General features: G+C 41.9%; 1 protein-coding gene across 1 annotated transcript; it reads left to right on the forward strand.

Moving 5' to 3' along the window:
* The first annotated feature begins 10,991 nt into the window (after positions 1-10,991).
* Positions 10,992-16,116, forward strand: LOC136593801 (uncharacterized). The gene is made up of 7 exons (XM_066588665.1): positions 10,992-11,068; positions 12,683-13,296; positions 13,392-13,453; positions 14,012-14,133; positions 14,264-14,460; positions 15,445-15,520; positions 15,921-16,116. The coding sequence occupies exons 1-7, from the start codon at positions 10,992-10,994 to the stop codon at positions 16,114-16,116; spliced, it is 1,344 nt and encodes a 447-aa protein (XP_066444762.1).
* Positions 16,117-19,584: the final 3,468 nt, after the last annotated feature.

Raw genomic sequence — 19,584 nt, forward strand, 5'->3', positions numbered from 1 at the left:
GAAAGAAGAAAGAAGACGGAAGAAAGGAGACGGAAGAAATAAGAAAGAAGACCGAAGAAAGAAAATGGAAGAAAGAAGAAAGAAGACAGCATTCATCATTTGTGAACACTAAGCCAAAGTAAGTATACAATGTATCTATATTAAATTCTTTGATTTCAATAGATTCCTATAATGCCCTTATTTTCCTATGTCTTTACTGACATGATCTTATGTTTTTCTCTTGCAGGCCAAAAAAACTCGCATTTTGACTGTTGGAAGCGATGGACGATACGCTTGAAAGAAGGCCAAAAGCCTGTTGGATGGTGAGTATGTTTCAAAGTTCCACATTCTGTCATTTTTCCAAAACCTTTAAAAGAGACTCTATGCAATCATCATGTATCAGAAAGCTGGAAGGCTTGAATCTGAGATTGCAGTTTTTTACTACTTTATACAAACTTGCTTTTTCACTAGTGCAAGGAAAGGTCAGCGGATGAAGACAATATGCTTGCAACTTGTGTGACCCAGGCATTTCTTCACCTGCAGTCTTCAACCATTGTCCACTCCAAGCCGGGTACATCTACTTCGAGACTAAGGTAAGAAGGACACTTTTAAAATCTGTGTTTTCTTGTGCAATGTTGACACATTTTGCTATAATAGATGCAGTAAAAGCACTTGACGAAGTGTTTTTACTGCAGTACTGTGAAATGTTGTGCATGCACGCAGCTTTGGGCATTTACTATGTGCGTACCGCATGAGCCATGACATAGTTGCTGCACTTTTGTGGAGCTATGGAAGCGTTGTGCTGTGTCTTTCGGAGGAGCATCTTCCACCTTTGGATATTAGAAGACATTTTGGACCTTCCATCAAGCTTGAGTACGGAAAAAAGAAGACGGAAGAAAGAAGACGGAAGAAAGAAAGAAAGTAGTCGGAAGAAAGAAGACGGAAGAAAGCAGAAAGAAAACGGAAGAAAGAAGACGGAAGAAAGAAGACGGAAGAAAGAAGAAAGAAGTCAAAAGAAAGAAGACGGAAGAAAGAAGAAAGAAGACGGAAGAAAGAAGAAAGAAGACGGAAGAAAGAAGACGGAAGAAAGAAATGGAAGAAAGAAGAAAGAAGACGGAAGAAAGAAGACGGAAGAAAGAAGAAGAAGACGGAAGAAAGAAGATGGATGAAAGAAGAAAGAAGACGGAAGAAAGAAGACGGAAGAAAGAAGAAAGAAGACGGAAGAAAGTATAAAGCAGAAAGAAGACAGAAGAAAGAAGAAAGAAAGAAAGAAGACGGGAGAAAGAAGAAAGAAGACGGAAGAAAGAAGACGGAAGAAAGAAGTCGGAAGAAAGAAGACGGAAGAAAGAAGACGGAAGAAAGAAGACGGAGGAAAGAAGACGGAAGAAAGAAGACGGAAGAAAGAAGATGGAAGAAAGAAGAAAGAAGACGGAAGAAAGAAGACGGAAGAAAGAAGAAAGATCACGGAAGAAAAAAGAAAGAAGACGGAAGAAAGAAGAAGAAGACGGAAGAAAGAAGAAGAAGACGGAAGAAAGAATACGGAAGAAAGAAGATGGATGAAAGAAGAAAGAAGACGGAAGAAAGAAGAAAGAAGACGGAAGAATGAGGAATGAAGACGGAAGAAAGAAGAAAGAAGAAGGAAGACGGAAGAAAGAAGGAAGAAAGAAGACGGAAGAAAGAAGAAAGAAGACGGAAGAAAGAAGAAAGAAGAAAGGAGACGGAAGAAAGAAGAAAGGAGACGGAAGAAATAAGAAAGAAGACGGAAGAAAGAAGAAAGGAAACAGAAGAAAGAAGACGGAAGAAAGAAGATGAAAGAAAGAAGAAAGAAGACGGAAGAAAGAAGACGGAAGAAAGAAGATAGATCACGGAAGAAAGAAGAAAGAAGAAGAAGACGGAAGAAAGAATACGGAAGAAAGAAGATGGATGAAAGAAGAAAGAAGATGGAAGAAAGAAGACGGAAGAAAGAAGACGGAAGAATGAAGAAAGAAGACGGAAGAAAGTATAAAGCAGAAAGAAGACAGAAGAAAGAAGAAAGAAAGAAAGAAGACGGAAGAAAGAAGACGGAAGAAAGAAGATGGAAGAAAGAAGAAAGAAGACGGAAGAAAGAAGACGGAAGAAAGAAGAAAGATCACGGAAGAAAAAAGAAAGAAGACGGAAGAAAGAAGAAGAAGACGGAAGAAAGAATACGGAAGAAAGAAGATGGATGAAAGAAGAAAGAAGACGGAAGAAAGAAGAAAGAAGACGGAAGAATGAGGAATGAAGACGGAAGAAAGAAGAAAGAAGAAGGAAGACGGAAGAAAGAAGAAGGAAGACGGAAGAAAGAAGGAAGAAAGAAGACGGAAGAAAGAAGAAAGAAGACGGAAGAAAGAAGAAAGAAGAAAGGAGACGGAAGAAAGAAGAAAGGAGACGGAAGAAATAAGAAAGAAGACGGAAGAAAGAAGAAAGGAAACAGAAGAAAGAAGACGGAAGAAAGAAGATGAAAGAAAGAAGAAAGAAGACGGAAGAAAGAAGACGGAAGAAAGAAGATAGATCACGGAAGAAAGAAGAAAGAAGAAGAAGACGGAAGAAAGAATACGGAAGAAAGAAGATGGATGAAAGAAGAAAGAAGATGGAAGAAAGAAGACGGAAGAAAGAAGACGGAAGAATGAAGAAAGAAGACGGAAGAAAGAAGAAGGAAGACGGAAGAAAGAAGAAGGAAGACGGAAGAAAGAAGAAGGAAGAAAGAAGACGGAAGAAAGAAGACGGAAGAAAGAAGTCGTAAGAAAGAAGACGGAAGAAATAAGAAAGAAGACGGAAGAAAGAAGAAAGAAGACAGCATTCATCATTTCTGAACACTAAGCCAAAGTAAGTATACAATGTATCTATATTAAATACTTTGATTTCAATAGATTTCTATAATGCCCTTATCTTCCTATGTCTTTACTGACATGATCTTATGTTTTTCTCTTGCAGGCCAAAAAAAAATCGCATTTTGACTGTTGGAAGCGATGGACGATACGCTTGAAAGAAGGCCAAAATCCTGTTGGATGGTGAGTATGTTTCAAAGTTCCACATTCTGTCATTTTTCCAAAACCTTTAAAAGAGACTCTATGCAATCATCATGTATCAGAAAGCTGGAAGGCTTAAATCTGAGATTGCATTTTTTTACTACTTTATACAAAGTTGCTTTTTCACTAGTGCAAGGAAAGGTCAGCGGATGAAGATGATAAGGGCCAATAGGGGCTGTAAAGAAATTAATAAATGTCGCTAATCAAAAAGGAGTTAATATATTTTGCTTAGTAATCTATTTGAATCAATAAGGTTGAATACTGCAAATATTCTATTCTGCTCTGAAGGACTCATGACTATTGAGTAATAGGCCAAACGTCTGATCTAAGTGGAATCAGGAAGTTAAGAGCAGATGTTCATAAATGTAGTGAGACATAGCCTAACCGCAAAGAAGTTGTCAGCTCTTTCTCTATATTTACTAATGTACTAGTCTAAAAGTCATGTGAAATCAGCTATTTCTTAAATGTCATATATCAAGCCTAAATGTCAAAGTTTATTGAATGATTATGTCATAAGTTTATTGTCAGATATAGAAGTCATGAGTTTAAGATGTATGGAAATCATGAGGCTATTCCTTGTATTACCAGAGGTCGCATCCCTGCGTGGGCGATCTTCTATATAAACTGAGACTATGCCAATAAAGACTTAGAGTTCATTACTTCACCATATACCGTGTGTAATGGTCAGTACTTTGACTCTCAAAAGAGCGCTCCTCCTGCTTAGGTCAATTTGGAACTGACAATATAACTGACCAGTCTGTTTGAACAAATTAACCCTCGACAGTTCTTGGCGTCCAACTAGGGGGCGGGGCTTACCTTTACGGGACATCGCAACCAGTAGACTGAAACAAACTCCTGGCCCGTTGACGTGGATACTGGATTCGGAGACCCCAGACTAAAACACCGGTGTACAGGTAAGAGCTTATCTTACTATTATACAGTCTGGATTCTTTTGATCTGTGTGTCTCTAACGGACTAGAGGTATGTTGTTGCCTGTTTCCTATATTTTCTGCCCCGTCCATATTTTAGAGTGAATAAGTTCATTTAACTGTCCTAGACGGAAGAACTCACTCATTGGGACTTAAAGAGTCATGTTGTCTGTATTGGAGATTGAAATAATTGTTATTGTTATAGTCTCATTTCTGGCAGTCATATTCTTACTCTGGATCTGTTATAATATTACTAAAAGTTCCCTAAGAGGCGAAGTCTGGTCTCCCCTGAATCCTAGTGTTTGAAGTTGACCACGTTTTAATTCTGTAAATCTATTCCGGGACAGGGAACTGTGTGTTCCCAGATAGTCTCAGTGATTATCTTAGTTTACTGTGTGAAATATACGTCCTGTATACTTAGTGAAGAATAGTTGGAAGTGGTCAAGATGGGGTCTGAACAATCTAAGATATATCAGACTCCTATTGAGATAATTAAAGATAGAGAAGGGGAGGACATTTGCAGACAAGCCTATAAAGTTTACAAACGTATAGGCCTTAAGAAGGCGGGAACATTCAATTATGAATTTTGGTCACAATATGAGGATAAGCATAGAAAGGAAATAAGAAATAAGGGTTTGGAAAAAGGCATGAAGGCTATTCTGGACTGCTCTAAAACAGCAGAAGACGAACACTGGGACTCCGAATCCCGAGACGAGGGCATTTTAGTTTATTGTCCTATGCCCCGGCCACCAATAGACGTTCCCATGGAAACCCCTACGGTTCCATTAGTCTCTCCTGTCATCCCGGCCGTTCCACCAATGTCTCCTAATAATCCCTTTAATTCTCTGTATCCCAATTTGCCACCCTTGCCTCCTACGTATCCACAGGCTACTGCCCAGATGGATACACCTCCCTACAGCCCTCAATCAGGATCCCCGGGCCCTGAAGTAAATAGAGGTCCGGCTTGGGACTGTCCACGTTGTGGTCAACAGAATGCCTGTTTTAAAGAACTCTGTACAGTATGTGGGACTCCACGTCCCAGGGATCAGTGTAGACAACCGATTCCCTTATTCCCAGTTACAACCTCCACTACCCATTATAGAGAACCAAACAGACCAAGTCCACCATTGGGCACGGTCAGACAAGAGGACACTGACAGACCATCGTCTTCTAATGACAGACCTACGGACGCACATAGACCAACTCCCGGGTCTACAGTCACTACATGGCGACCCTGGAGCGCCACAGACCAGATGGCACTGTGTCAGCAACTGCCCGATCCCCAGACAGAGCCAGCAGCTTTCCATAGAAAGTTGGAAGTCATACAGAAAAACTATTCTGCCACTTGGACAGATTTGGAATGTCTTATGAATGTAAAATGTCCTCTGGGCCTTTACAATAGTATTGCTCAATTTTGTGGTCTTGAAGATCGCCCAGATGACCCCCAGACATTACCTAGTGGTACTCAATATGTGGACAAGGTTAAAACCTGGTTTAAGGACAAAGCCCAAGAGAGACGTACAGCCCTAACCCAGTGTAGACAGAACAAGGGCGAGTCTATTGAATGTTACTTTGGCCGTTTAGAGGAAGTTGGCAGAGATCTGGGTTTATATGATTGTCCAAAAGCAATACGTAATGCTGCTTTTTGTGAAGCCTTTATGCAAGGAATAGATAAGCGCCTGTCTGAACGCATTAAAGCATGTACCCCCGATTGGCGACAGGCCAGACCGCGTGATCTATATAAGAAAGCTGTAGGATTTGTCATGGACACAGAAAACCACGCAAAGTGTGTTATGGTTAAACATTACACCATGGAGGGGGACACAGCCCGACTTACAGACCCCAGGCGGGAGACCCGTAAGTGTTATAACTGCGGGAAGACTGGACACTTGGCCCGTAATTGTAGAGCCCCTAAACGCCCTAGACAGAACATGTCAGACGAAAGGGGGCAACAGGGAAGTACGGCCACTACCACATCATCCCGCCCACAGGGAAACAACGGGTATACCAATTACCAATGAAGGTCTGGCACTCCTTCCCCCGTGTCCCTTATAGTTACTGACGCACGTGGGCCACAAATTTTTCAGCCTCTAAAAATCCAGGGGAAGGAGGTGCCCTTTTTAATTGACACAGGGGCTACTAAATCATGTGTCAGTACCTCACAAGTCAATGACCTTAGTATTCCCCTCTCAGACTCCATAGCCATAGCCGTTGGAGTGTCCGGTGAACCAACACCCATGCGTGAGACCGAGCCCATAGAAGTCTCTTTTCAAGGGTCACGAGTCCTCACTCGCTTCCTGGTGTCACCCGCTGGGGATTGCATCATGGGAACCGATGTGATGGGACCCCTGGGGTGCTGTATTCAGCTCCATCCTTCCGGTGAGGCTCATGTCAGTACCTCTGCGGCCGACCACCAAGTATTCTGTCTCATGGCAGCAGACTTGGTCACTCCGCCTCCTTCTTGTACTGTATATGTGTTGACCCCAGAAGATACACAGGTTCTCTCAGCAGTGCCAGAGACCCTATGGGCAAAAGGGAAGACAGACTTGGGCCATCTCCACGTACCCCCAGTCATGGTATATCTCAAAGATGGGGAAAAAGCCCCCATGATCCGCCAATATCCCCTAGCCATGGCACAGGAAGACGCAATAGCCTCCACTATTACAGAGTTATGTGCCTTGAATGCTTTAAAACCTTGCGTCTCACCCGCTAACACGCCACTCTTCCCAGTTAAAAAGAAAGGGAAGAAAGGCGAACCTGATACCTACCGGATGGTTCACGATCTAAGATAAATCAATAAGGTGACCATCCTAGAAACACCTTTGGTCCCCAACCCTTACACTCTGTTGTCCACCATACCATCCGGAACCTGTTGGTACACCTTGGTCGATCTCGCCAATGCATTTATGTCCGTCCCGCTCCACCCCGATTGCCAGTACCTGTTCGCCTTCACGTTCCGAGGAAAACAGTACTGCTGGACTGTCCTACCACAAGGGGCACAAAACAGCCCAAATCAATTCACCCGATGTATGAGGCTTGTACTTGATGCATGGACGGTCCCACCAGGTGTGGCCCTGCTTCAGTATGTTGATGATCTCCTACTCTGTGCACCGGACAGACCTACCTGCGTTGCGGCCTCACTCAGCCTTCTTTGTTTTCTTGCAGACAGTGGGTGTAAAGCCAGTAAAGACAAATTACAGTTTTGCAAATCTCATGTTGTGTTTCTTGGTCACTGCCTAGGTCCTGGTACAAAACACCTCACGCCAGAACGTACCAAGGTGGTGGAGGACATGCCACTCCCTACCTCCCATGCTCAGTTGCGGACATTTCTGGGGTTAGTTTCATATTGTCGGCCGTGGATTCGCTCTGCCTCCATGACCATGCAGCCTCTGTACGACTGCCTGAGTTCCAAGCCATTTGCTTTGTCTCCGGAAGCCGAGTCAGCTTTCCATCAGCTGAAAATACAGATTACCAGTGCTCCAGCACTGGGTCTGCCAGACTATGATAAACCCTTCCAGATGTTCGTGACTGAGATGGCGGGACATGCTACTGCCGTCCTCACACAAGAGCATGGTGACAAAAAAGCGCCCTGTAGCATACTACAGTGCACATCTTGATGCAGTAGCCAGGGGTTCACCCTCCTGTGTAAGAGCAGTTCTGGCTGTACAAGCACTACTTGAGAAAGCTTCTGAGGTGGTCCTAGACTACCCTCTTGTGGTCCTTACGCCCCATGACGTACATGGAATTCTGACACAGGTGAGCCGTAGACATCTTTCTCTTGCTAGACAGGTCAAAATGGAACTTGCAGTACACTCTTCATCCAATGTCTCATTTCAACGTTGCACAACTTTGAATCCGGCCACCTTACTGCCATTAGGTGACACTGATTCAAAAGGGGGAGTAAGCACAGGGGATCAACTTTTTGTCAATTCCCTAGGCGAAGAGGAAGCTTTTGACACCGAGCACCAGCATGACTGTGCTGCTCTGATGGAGCAGGAGACAGCTGGATTTGCTCATGTCACAGATAAGCCTCTCCTGAACCCCCACCTTGAAATGTTTGTGGATGGATCACGATACCAGAATGAGATGGGCAGATTTGTGACAGGGTTTGCTGTAGTATCAATGAATGAAGTACTGATAGGCCGCGCCATGCCCCCACATATGTCAGCACAGGAAGCGGAGCTGTGCGCTCTGACCGAGGCCTGCAAGTTAGCCCGGGGAGTCACTGCTAATATCTACACGGACTCCAGGTACGCGTTTGGCGTTGCGCATGACTATGGGCCGATTTGGCGCGCGCGGAGCTTCCTAACAGCTCAAGGCAGACCGATAAAGAATGGTGAGACAGTAAGTAGTTTAATGTCAGCTATCATGCTCCCGAAGCAGGTAGCCATAATAAAGGTAAAGGCACACACCCAAGGGGACTCCTTGGAAAGCAGAGGCAACGAGAAGGCAGACGGAGCAGCTAAGGCTGCAGCCCTGCTGGACTGGAGGGCACCCGTGTGCAGAGTTCAGACCAGGTCCTGCCCAGCGGAGGAGGATCCTGATCCCCCTGCCGAGGACCAGACCCTCTCTGTCCCACCACAGAAGGAGGTGGACCTACTCCCCTCAGGGCAAGAGCAGGAGCGCTGGGCAAGTGCAGGGGCAGTAAAAGGAAATGAAGGTTGGATGATGGGTTCCCGTATGTGCTTACCTGCGGCTGCCTATCCTAGTATGGCCCTTTTGGCTCATGGAAAGGTGCACGCTTCTCGTAATGCCATGGTAGCCCTGGTGGAGAAAATGTGGTACGCTCCGGGATTTGACAGGATGGCAAAGGCATACGTCAAGGCTTGTGAAATCTGTGCACTACACAACCCCGGTCAAGTAGTAAAGACCCCTCGGAAGTGCACTCCGCGACCTTTGTACCCCTTCCAGAGACTACAGATAGATTACATCCAGCTGCCCAGGTCAGGAAGGTATGAGTATGTCCTGGTATGCATTGACCTCTTTTCTGGGTGGGCTGAGGCCTACCCGGTCACGAAGGCCACTGCCCAGGCCACTGCAAAGAAACTTGTGTCAGAGTTAGTGTGCAGATTTGGGGTACCAGAGACCATTGAGAGCGACCGTGGTACTCACTTCACTGGTGAGGTAATGAAGGAAGTCATGTCCGCCTTAGGAGTAGAACAGGCCTTTCACACCCCCTATCATCCGCAGAGCTCCGGAAAAGTAGAAAGACTCAATGGCACCCTCAAACTTAAGATACAGAAAGCCATGGTTGAAACAGGAAAACCTTGGCCCGAGTGCCTACCTCTGGCCCTCTACTCAGTACGAACCACGCCAAATAGGAAAACAGGACTGTCTCCTTATGAGATTCTCTTTGGCTCCGTGCCCAGGTTAGGACTGTATCACCCCCAAGCTCTATCCCTGGGTCATGATAAAGTTACTTCCTTTGTGCAGGACTTATGCCAAAAGCTAAAAATAACACACGACCTAGTCTTCTCTTCTATTCCAGACCCTGATAGTTTGGAAGGATCCCACTCTCTGAATCCCGGAGATTGGGTGGTGGTAAAGAGACACGTCAGAAAGACTTTGGAACCTCGCTTTGACGGACCATACCAAGTGCTGTTAACCACTCCCACCTCGGTCAAGCTAGAAGGCAAACCCACTTGGATCCATGCCTCACACTGCAAGAAAGTTCCAACGCCTCAGCACCACGAGGGGGGTGGAGAGTAAGCCCAACCCAGGGTGGGGGAGGGGGATGGCAACCTGGACACCAGCATTGATAGTCTGGATAGGTGTATTATTTACCCTTTGTTTTCTTGGACTACTCTCTTTTCGGGACAATTCTTCATCAACTGTCGATGTAAGAAGAAGATGGACTGTTTGGGCGGAAGGACACCCCAACATGTGGGAATACTTTGCAAAGGACGTACTGAATATTTCCCACATGTGCATGCCCAACCTTCGGAGTGGGGAAGATATTTTACGGACTTGCTTACTGTCTATCCCCACCCCAGTAAAGACACTTCGCGATATATATTCAATAGTGCATAACGATAGTGATGTAGAGGAGAGCAATGTTTTCCAGGAAAATACCTTTCTTAATGTATATGAATATTGTTCCTATTGTGATGCGGTCAAACATACACTTTATGTTTCACATAAATGATAAGAGATTTGTTTAGATTCATGAAAACAATAATACATTTTAAAAAGTCAGATGTCGGCTGTGATCTTGGGACTTGTTCCGATCGCCATATTTGGGGTCAGGAAGGAATTTTTCCCTTTTATACAAGGATAATTGGCTTTTTCCTAAAAGGGTTTTCGCCTTCCTCTGGATCAACTCAGCCTCAAAATTCCCCATAATTGTCATTCCTGTGTGTGACTTCCTGATGTCCAAAATGGGGGAATGATAAGGGCCAATAGGGGCTGTAAAGAAATTAATAAATGTCGCTAATCAAAAAGGAGTTAATATATTTTGCTTAGTAATCTATTTGAATCAATAAGGTTGAATACTGCAAATATTCTATTCTGCTCTGAAGGACTCATGACTATTGAGTAATAGGCCAAACGTCTGATCTAAGTGGAATCAGGAAGTTAAGAGCAGATGTTCATAAATGTAGTGAGACATAGCCTAACCGCAAAGAAGTTGTCAGCTCTTTCTCTATATTTACTAATGTACTAGTCTAAAAGTCATGTGAAATCAGCTATTTCTTAAATGTCATATATCAAGCCTAAATGTCAAAGTTTATTGAATGATTATGTCATAAGTTTATTGTCAGATATAGAAGTCATGAGTTTAAGATGTATGGAAATCATGAGGCTATTCCTTGTATTACCAGAGGTCGCATCCCTGCGTGGGCGATCTTCTATATAAACTGAGACTATGCCAATAAAGACTTAGAGTTCATTACTTCACCATATACCGTGTGTAATGGTCAGTACTTTGACTCTCAAAAGAGCGCTCCTCCTGCTTGGGTCAATTTGGAACCGACAACATAACTGACCAGTCTGTTTGAACAAATTAACCCTCGACAAAGACAATCTGCTTGCAACTTGCATGACCCAGGCATTTCTTCACCTGCAGTCTTCAACCATTGTCCACTCCAAGCCGGGTACATCTACTTCGAGACTAAGGTAAGAAGGACACTTTTAAAATCTGTGTTTTCTTGTGCAATGTTGACACATTTTGCTATAATAGATGCAGTAAAAGCACTTGACGAAGTGTTTTTACTGCAGTACTTTGAAATGTTGTGCATGCATGCAGCTTTGGGCGTTTACTATGTGCGTACCGCATGAGCCATGACATGGTTGCTTCACTTTTGTGGAGCTACGGAAGCGTTGTGCTGTGTCTTTCGGAGCAGCATCTTCCACCTTTGGATATTAGAAGACATTTTGGACCTTCCATCAAGCTTGAGTACGGAAAAAAGAAGACGGAAGAAAGAAGAAAGAAGACGGAAGAAAGGATAAAGCAGAAAGAAGAAAGAAGAAAGAAAGAAAGAAGTCGGAAGAAAGAAGACGGAAGAAAGCAGAAAGAAGACGGAAGAAAGAAGAAAGAAGACGGAAGAAAGAAGACGGAAGAAAGAAGATGAAAGAAAGAAGAAAGAAGACGGAAGAAAGAAGACGTAAGAAAGAAGAAAGATCACGTAAGAAAGAAGAAAGAAGACGGAAGAAAGAAGAAGAAGACGGAAGAAAGAATACGGAAGAAAGAAGATGGATGAAAGAAGAAAGAAGACGGAAGAAAGAAGACGGAAGAAAGAAGAAAGAAGACGGAAGAATGAAGAAAGAAGACGGAAGAAAGAAGAAGGAAGACGGAAGAAAGAAGAAGGAAGACGGAAGAAAGAAGAAGTAAGAAAGAAGACGGAAGAAAGAAGACGGAAGAAAGAAGACGGAAGAAAGAAGACGGAAGAAAGAAGACGGAAGAAAGAAGAAAGGAGACGGAAGAAATAAGAAAGAAGACGGAAGAAAGAAGAAGGAAGACGGAAGAAAGAAGAAGTAAGAAAGAAGACGGAAGAAAGAAGACGGAAGAAAGAAGAAAGAAGACGGAAGAAAGAAGAAAGAAGACGGAAGAAAGAAGAAAGAAGACGGAAGAAAGAAGAAAGGAGATGGAAGAAATAAGAAAGAAGACCGAAGAAAGAAGAAGGAAGACGGAAGAAAGAAGAAGGAAGACGGAAAAAAGAAGAAGTAAGAAAGAAGACGGAAGAAAGAAGACGGAAGAAAGAAGAAAGAAGACGGAAGAAAGAAGAAAGAAGACGGAAGAAAGAAGAAAGGAGACGGAAGAAATAAGAAAGAAGACCGAAGAAAGAAGACGGAAGAAAGAAGAAAGAAGACCGAAGAAAGAAGACGGACGAAAGAAGAAAGATCACGGAAGAAAGAAGAAAGAAGACGGAAGAAAGAAGAGGAAGACGGAAGAAAGAAGAAAGAAGACGGAAGAAAGGATAAAGCAGAAAGAAGAAAGAAGAAAAAAAATAGAAAGAAGTCGGAAGAAAGAAGACGGAAGAAAGCAGAAAGAAGACGGAAGAAAGAAGAAAGAAGACGGAAGAAAGAAGAAAGAAGTAGGAAGAAAGAAGACGGAAGAAAGAAGACGGAAGAAAGAAGACGTAAGAAAGAAGACGTAAGAAAGAAGACGTAAGAAAGAAGAAAGATCACGTAAGAAAGAAGAAAGAAGACGGAAGAAAGAAGAAGAAGACGGAAGAAAGTATACGGAAGAAAGAAGATGGATGAAAGAAGAAAGAAGACGGAAGAAAGAAGACGGAAGAATGAAGAAAGAAGACGGAAGAAAGAAGAAGGAAGACGGAAGAAAGAAGAAGGAAGACGGAAAAAAGAAGAAGTAAGAAAGAAGACGGAAGAAAGAAGACGGAAGAAAGAAGACGGAAGAAAGAAGAAAGGAGACGGAAGAAATAAGAAAGAAGACCGAAGAAAGAAGACGGAAGAAAGAAGAAAGAAGACCGAAGAAAGAAGACGGACGAAAGAAGAAAGATCACGGAAGAAAGAAGAAAGAAGACGGAAGAAAGAAGAGGAAGACGGAAGAAAGAAGAAAGAAGACGGAAAAAATAAGATGGATGAAAGAAGACGGAAGAAAGAAGACGGAAGAATGAAGAAAGAAGACGGAAGAAATAAGAAAGAAGACCGAAGAAAGAAGACGGAAGAAAGAAGAAAGAAGACCGAAGAAAGAAGAAGGACGAAAGAAGAAAGATCACGGAAGAAAGAAGAAAGAAGACGGAAGAAAGAAGAGGAAGACGGAAGAAAGAAGACAGAAGAAAGAAAGAAAGTAGTCGGAAGAAAGAAGACGGAAGAAAGCAGAAAGAAGACGGAAGAAAGAAGAAAGAAGACGGAAGAAAGAAGACGGAAGAAAGAAGAAAGAAGTCAAAAGAAAGAAGACGGAAGAAAGAAGAAAGATCACAGAAGAAAGAAGACGGAAGAAAGAAGAAGAAGACGGAAGAAAGAAGATGGATGAAAGAAGAAAGAAGACGGAAGAAAGAAGAAAGAAGACGGAAGAATGAAGGAAGAAGACGGAAGAAAGAAGAAGGAAGACGGAAGAAAGAAGAAGGAAGACGGAAGAAAGAAGAAGTAAGAAAGAAGACGGAAGAAAGAAGACGGAAGAAAGAAGAAAGAAGACGGAAGAAAGAAGAAAGAAGACGGAAGAAAGAAGAAAGGAGACGGAAGAAATAAGAAAGAAGACCGAAAAAAGAAGACGGAAGAAAGAAGAAAGAAAACAGCATTCATCATTTGTGAACACTAAGCCAAAGTAAGTATACAATGTTTCTATATTAAATACTTTGATTTCAATAGATTCCTATAATGGCCTTATCTTCCTATGTCTTTACTGACATGATCTTATGTTTTTCTCTTGCAGGCCAAAAAAAATCGCATTTTGACTGTTGGAAGCGATGGACGATACGCTTGAAAGAAGGCCAAAATCCTGTTGGATGGTGAGTATGTTTCAAAGTTCCACATTCTGTCATTTTTCCAAAACCTTTAAAAGAGACTCTATGCAATCATCATGTATCAGAAAGCTGGAAGGCTTGAATCTGAGATTGCATTTTTTTACTACTTTATACAAAGTTGCTTTTTCACTAGTGCAAGGAAAGGTCAGCGGATGAAGACAATCTGCTTGCAACTTGCATGACCCAGGCATTTCTTCACCTGCAGTCTTCAACCATTGTCCACTCCAAGCCGGGTACATCTACTTCGAGACTAAGGTAAGAAGGACACTTTTAAAATCTGTGTTTTCTTGTGCAATGTTGACACATTTTGCTATAATAGATGCAGTAAAAGCACTTGACGAAGTGTTTTTACTGCAGTACTGTGAAATGTTGTGCATGCACGCAGCTTTGGGCATTTACTATGTGCGTACCGCATGAGCCATGACATGGTTGCTGCACTTTTGTGGAGCTATGGAAGCGTTGTGCTGTGTTTTTCGGAGGAGCATCTTCCACCTTTGGATATTAGAAGACATTTTGGACCTTCCATCAAGCTTGAGTACGGAAAAAAGAAGACGGAAGAAAGAAGAAAGAAGACGGAAGAAAGTATAAAGCAGAAAGAAGACAGAAGAAAGAAGAAAGAAAGAAAGAAGACGGGAGAAAGCAGAAAGAAGACGGAAGAAAGAAGACGGAAGAAAGAAGACGGAAGAAAGAAGTCGGAAGAAAGAAGTCGGAAGAAAGAAGACGGAAGAAAGAAGACGGAAGAAAGAAGACGGAAGAAAGAAGACGGAAGAAAGAAGATGGAAGAAAGAAGACGGAAGAAAGAAGACGGAAGAAAGAAGAAAGATCACGGAAGAAAAAAGAAAGAAGACGGAAGAAAGAAGAAGAAGACGGAAGAAAGAATACGGAAGAAAGAAGATGGATGAAAGAAGAAAGAAGACGGAAGAAAGAAGAAAGAAGACGGAAGAATGAAGAATGAAGACGGAAGAAAGAAGAAAGAAGAAGGAAGACGGAAGAATGAAGAATGAAGACGGAAGAAAGAAGAAAGAAGAAGGAAGACGGAAGAAAGAAGAAAGGAGACGGAAGAAAGGAGACGGAAGAAAGAAGACGGAAGAAAGAAGACGGAAGAAAGAAGATGAAAGAAAGAAGAAAGAAGATGGAAGAAAGAAGACGGAAGAAAGAAGATAGATCACGGAAGAAAGAAGAAAGAAGACGGAAGAAAGAAGAAGAAGACGGAAGAAAGAAGATGGATGAAAGAAGACGGAAGAAAGAAGACGGAAGAATGAAGAAAGAAGACGGAAGAAAGAAGAAGGAAGACGGAAGAAAGAAGAAGGAAGACGGAAGAAAGAAGAAGGAAGAAAGAAGACGGAAGAAAGAAGACGGAAGAAAGAAGTCGTAAGAAAGAAGACCGAAGAAATAAGAAAGAAGACGGAAGAAAGAAGAAAGAAGACAACATTCATCATTTCTGAACACTAAGCCAAAGTAAGTATACAATGTATCTATATTAAATACTTTGATTTCAATAGATTCCTATAATGCCCTTATCTGCCTATGTCTTTACTGACATGATCTTATGTTTTTCTCTTGCAGGCCAAAAAAAATCGCATTTTGACTGTTGGAAGCGATGGACGATACGCTTGAAAGAAGGCCAAAATCCTGTTGGATGGTGAGTATGTTTCATAGTTCCACATTCTGTCATTTTTCCAAAACCTTTAAAAGAGACTCTATGCAATCATCATGTATCAGAAAGCTGGAAGGCTTGAATCTGAGATTGCATTTTTTTGCTACTTTATACAAAGTTGCTTTTTCACTAGTGCAAGGAAAGGTCAGCGGATGAAGACAATCTGCTTGCAACTTGCATGACCCAGGCATTTTTTCACCTGCAGTCTTCAACCATTGTCCACTCCAAGCCGGGTACATCTACTTCGAGACTAAGGTAGGAAGGACACTTTTAAAATGTGTGTTTTCTTGTGCAATGTTGACACATTTTGCTATAATAGATGCAGTAAAAGCACTTGACGAAGTGTTTTTACTGCAGTACTGTGAAATGTTGTGCATGCACGCAGCTTTGGGCATTTACTATGTGCGTACCGCATGAGCCATGACATGGTTGCTGCACTTTTGTGGAGCTATGGAAGCGTTGTGCTGTGTCTTTCGGAGGAGCATCTTCCACCTTTGGATATTAGAAGACATTTTGGACCTTCCATCAAGCTTGAGTACGGAAAAAAGAAGACGGAAGAAAGAAGACGGAAGAAAGGATAAAGCAGAAAGAAGACAGAAGAAAGAAGAAAGAAAGAAAGAAGTCGGAAGAAAGAAGACGGAAGAAAGCAGAAAGAAGACGGAAGAAAGCAGAAAGAAGACGGAAGAAAGAAGAAAGAAGACGGAAGAAAGAAGAAAGAAGTCGGAAGAAAGAAGACGGAGGAAAGAAGAAAGAAGACGGAAGAAAGAAGATGGAAGAAAAAAGAAAGAAGACGGAAGAAAGAAGATGGAAGAAAAAAGAAAGATCACGGAAGAAAGAAGAAAGAAGACGGAAGAAAGAAGAAGAAGACGGAAGAAAGAATACGGAAGAAAGAAGATGGATGAAAGAAGAAAGAAGACGGAAGAAAGAAGATGGAAGAAAAAAGACGGAAGAATGAAGAAAGAAGACGGAAGAAAGAAGAAGGAAGACGGAAGAAGGAAGACGGAAGAAAGAAGAAGTTAGAAAGAAGACGGAAGAAAGAAGACGGAAGAAAGAAGAAAGAAGACGGAAGAAAGGAGAAAGAAGACGGAAGAAAGAAGAAAGGAGATGGAAGAAATAAGAAAGAAGACCGAAGAAAGAAGACGGAAGAAAGAAGAAAGAAGACGGAAGAAAGAAGAAAGAAGACAGCATTCATCATTTCTGAACACTAAGCCAAAGTAAGTATACAATGTATCTATATTAAATACTTTGATTTCAATAGATTTCTATAATGCCCTTATCTTCCTATGTCTTTACTGACATGATCTTATGTTTTTCTCTTGCAGGCCAAAAAAAATCGCATTTTGACTGTTGGAAGCGATGGACGATACGCTTGAAAGAAGGCCAAAATCCTGTTGGATGGTGAGTATGTTTCAAAGTTCCACATTCTGTCATTTTTCCAAAACCTTTAAAAGAGACTCTATGCAATCATCATGTATCAGAAAGCTGGAAGGCTTGAATCTGAGATTGCATTTTTTTACTACTTTATACAAAGTTGCTTTTTCACTAGTGCAAGGAAAGGTCAGCGGATGAAGACAATCTGCTTGCAACTTGCGTGACCCAGGCATTTCTTCACCTGCAGTCTTCAACCATTGTCCACTCCAAGCCGGGTACATCTACTTCGAGACTAAGGTAAGAAGAACACTTTTAAAATCTGTGTTTTCTTGTGCAATGTTGACACATTTTGCTATAATAGATGCAGTAAAAGCACTTGACGAAGTGTTTTTACTGCAGTACTGTGAAATGTTGTGCATGCACGCAGCTTTGGGCGTTTACTATGTGCGTACCGCATGAGCCATGACATGGTTGAGGCACTTTTGTGGAGCTATGGAAGTGTTGTGCTGTGTCTTTCGGAGGAGCATCTTCCACCTTTGGATATTAGAAGACATTTTGGACCTTCCATCAAGCTTGAGTACGGAAGAAAGAAGACGGAAGAAAGAAGAAAGAAGACGGAAGAAAGAAGAAAGAAGACGGAAGAAAGGATAAAGTAGACAGAAGACAGAAGAAAGAAAGAAAGAAAGAAGTCGGAAGAAAGAAGACGGAAGAAAGCAGAAAGAAGACGGAAGAAAGAAGAAAGAAGACGGAAGAAAGAAGACAGGAGAAAGAAGAAAGAAGACGGAAGAAAGAAGAAAGGAGACGGAAGAAATAGGAAAGAAGGCAGAAGAAAGAAGACGGAAGAAAGAAGAAAGAAGACAGCATTCATCATTTCTGAACACTAAGCCAAAGTAAGTATACAATGTATCTATATTAAATACTTTGATTTCAATAGATTTCTATAATGCCCTTATCTTCCTATGTCTTTACTGACATGATCTTATGTTTTTCTCTGGCAGGCCAAAAAAAATCGCATTTTGACTGTTGGAAGCGATGGACGATACGCTTGAAAGAAGGCCAAAATCCTGTTGGATGGTGAGTATGTTTCAAAGTTCCACATTCTGTCATTTTTCCAAAACCTTTAAAAGAGACTCTATGCAATCATCATGTATCAGAAAGCTGGAAGGCTTGAATCTGAGATTGCATATTTTTACTACTTTATACAAAGTTGCTTTTTCACTAGTGCAAGGAAAGGTCAGCGGATGAAGACAATCTGCTTGCAACTTGCATGACCCAGGCATTTCTTCACCTGCAGTCTTCAACCATTGTCCACTCCAAGCCGGGTACATCTACTTCGAGACTAAGGTAAGAAGAACACTTTTAAAATCTGTGTTTTCTTGTGCAATGTTGACACATTTTGCTATAATAGATGCAATAAAAGCACTTGACGAAGTGTTTTTACTGCAGTACTGTGAAATGTTGTGCATGCACGCAGCTTTGGGCATTTACTATGTGCGTACCGCATGAGCCATGACATGGTTACTGCACTTTTGTGGAACTATGGAAGCGTTGTGCTGTGTCCTTCGGAGGAGCATCTTCCACCTTTGGATATTAGAAGACATTTTGGACCTTCCATCAAGCTTGAGTACGGAAAAAAGAAGACGGAAGAAAGAAGAAAGAAGACGGAAGAAAGGATAAAGTAGAAAGAAGACAGAAGAAAGAAGAAAGAAAGAAAGAAGTCGGAAGAAAGAAGATGGAAGAAAGCAGAAAGAAGACGGAGGAAAGAAGAAAGAAGACGGAAGAAAGAAGACGGAAGAAAGAAGACGGAAGAAAGAAGAAAGAAGTCGGAAGAAAGAAGACGGAAGAAAGAAGAAAGAAGACGGAAGAAAGAAGACGGAAGAAAGAAGATGGAAGAAAGAAGACGGAAGAAAGAAGATGGAAGAAAGAAGAAAGATCACGGAAGAAAGAAGAAAGAAGACGGAAGAAAGAAGAAGAAGACGGAAGAAAGAATACGGAAGAAAGAAGATGGATGAATGAAGAAAGAAGACGGAAGAAAGAAGAAGGAAGACGGAAGAAAGAAGAAGGAAGACGGAAGAAAGAAGAAGGAAGACGGAAGAAAGAAGAAGGAAGACGGAAGAAAGAAGAAGTAAGAAAGAAGACGGAAGAAAGAAGACGGAAGAAAGAAGAAAGAAGACGGAAGAAAGAAGAAAGAAGACGGAAGAAAGAAGAAAGAAGACGGAAGGAAGAAGAAAGAAGACAGCATTCATCATTTCTGAACACTAAGCCAAAGTAAGTATACAATGTATCTATATTAAATACTTTGATTTCAATAGATTTCTATAATGCCCTTATCTTCCTATGTCTTTACTGACATGATCTTATGTTTTTCTCTTGCAGGCCAAAAAAAATCGCATTTTGACTGTTGGAAGCGATGGACGATACGCTTGAAAGAAGGCCAAAATCCTGTTGGATGGTGAGTATGTTTCAAAGTTCCACATTCTGTCATTTTTCCAAAACCTTTAAAAGAGACTCTATGCAATCATCATGTATCAGAAAGCTGGAAGGCTTGAATCTGAGATTGCATTTTTTTACTACTTTATACAAAGTTGCTTTTTCACTAGTGCAAGGAAAGGTCAGCGGATGAAGACAATCTGCTTGCAACTTGCGTGACCCAGGCATTTCTTCACCTGCAGTCTTCA

The sequence above is a fragment of the Eleutherodactylus coqui genome, unplaced genomic scaffold, assembly GCF_035609145.1.
Source record: "Eleutherodactylus coqui strain aEleCoq1 unplaced genomic scaffold, aEleCoq1.hap1 HAP1_SCAFFOLD_622, whole genome shotgun sequence".
Classification (NCBI taxonomy): domain Eukaryota; kingdom Metazoa; phylum Chordata; class Amphibia; order Anura; family Eleutherodactylidae; genus Eleutherodactylus; species Eleutherodactylus coqui.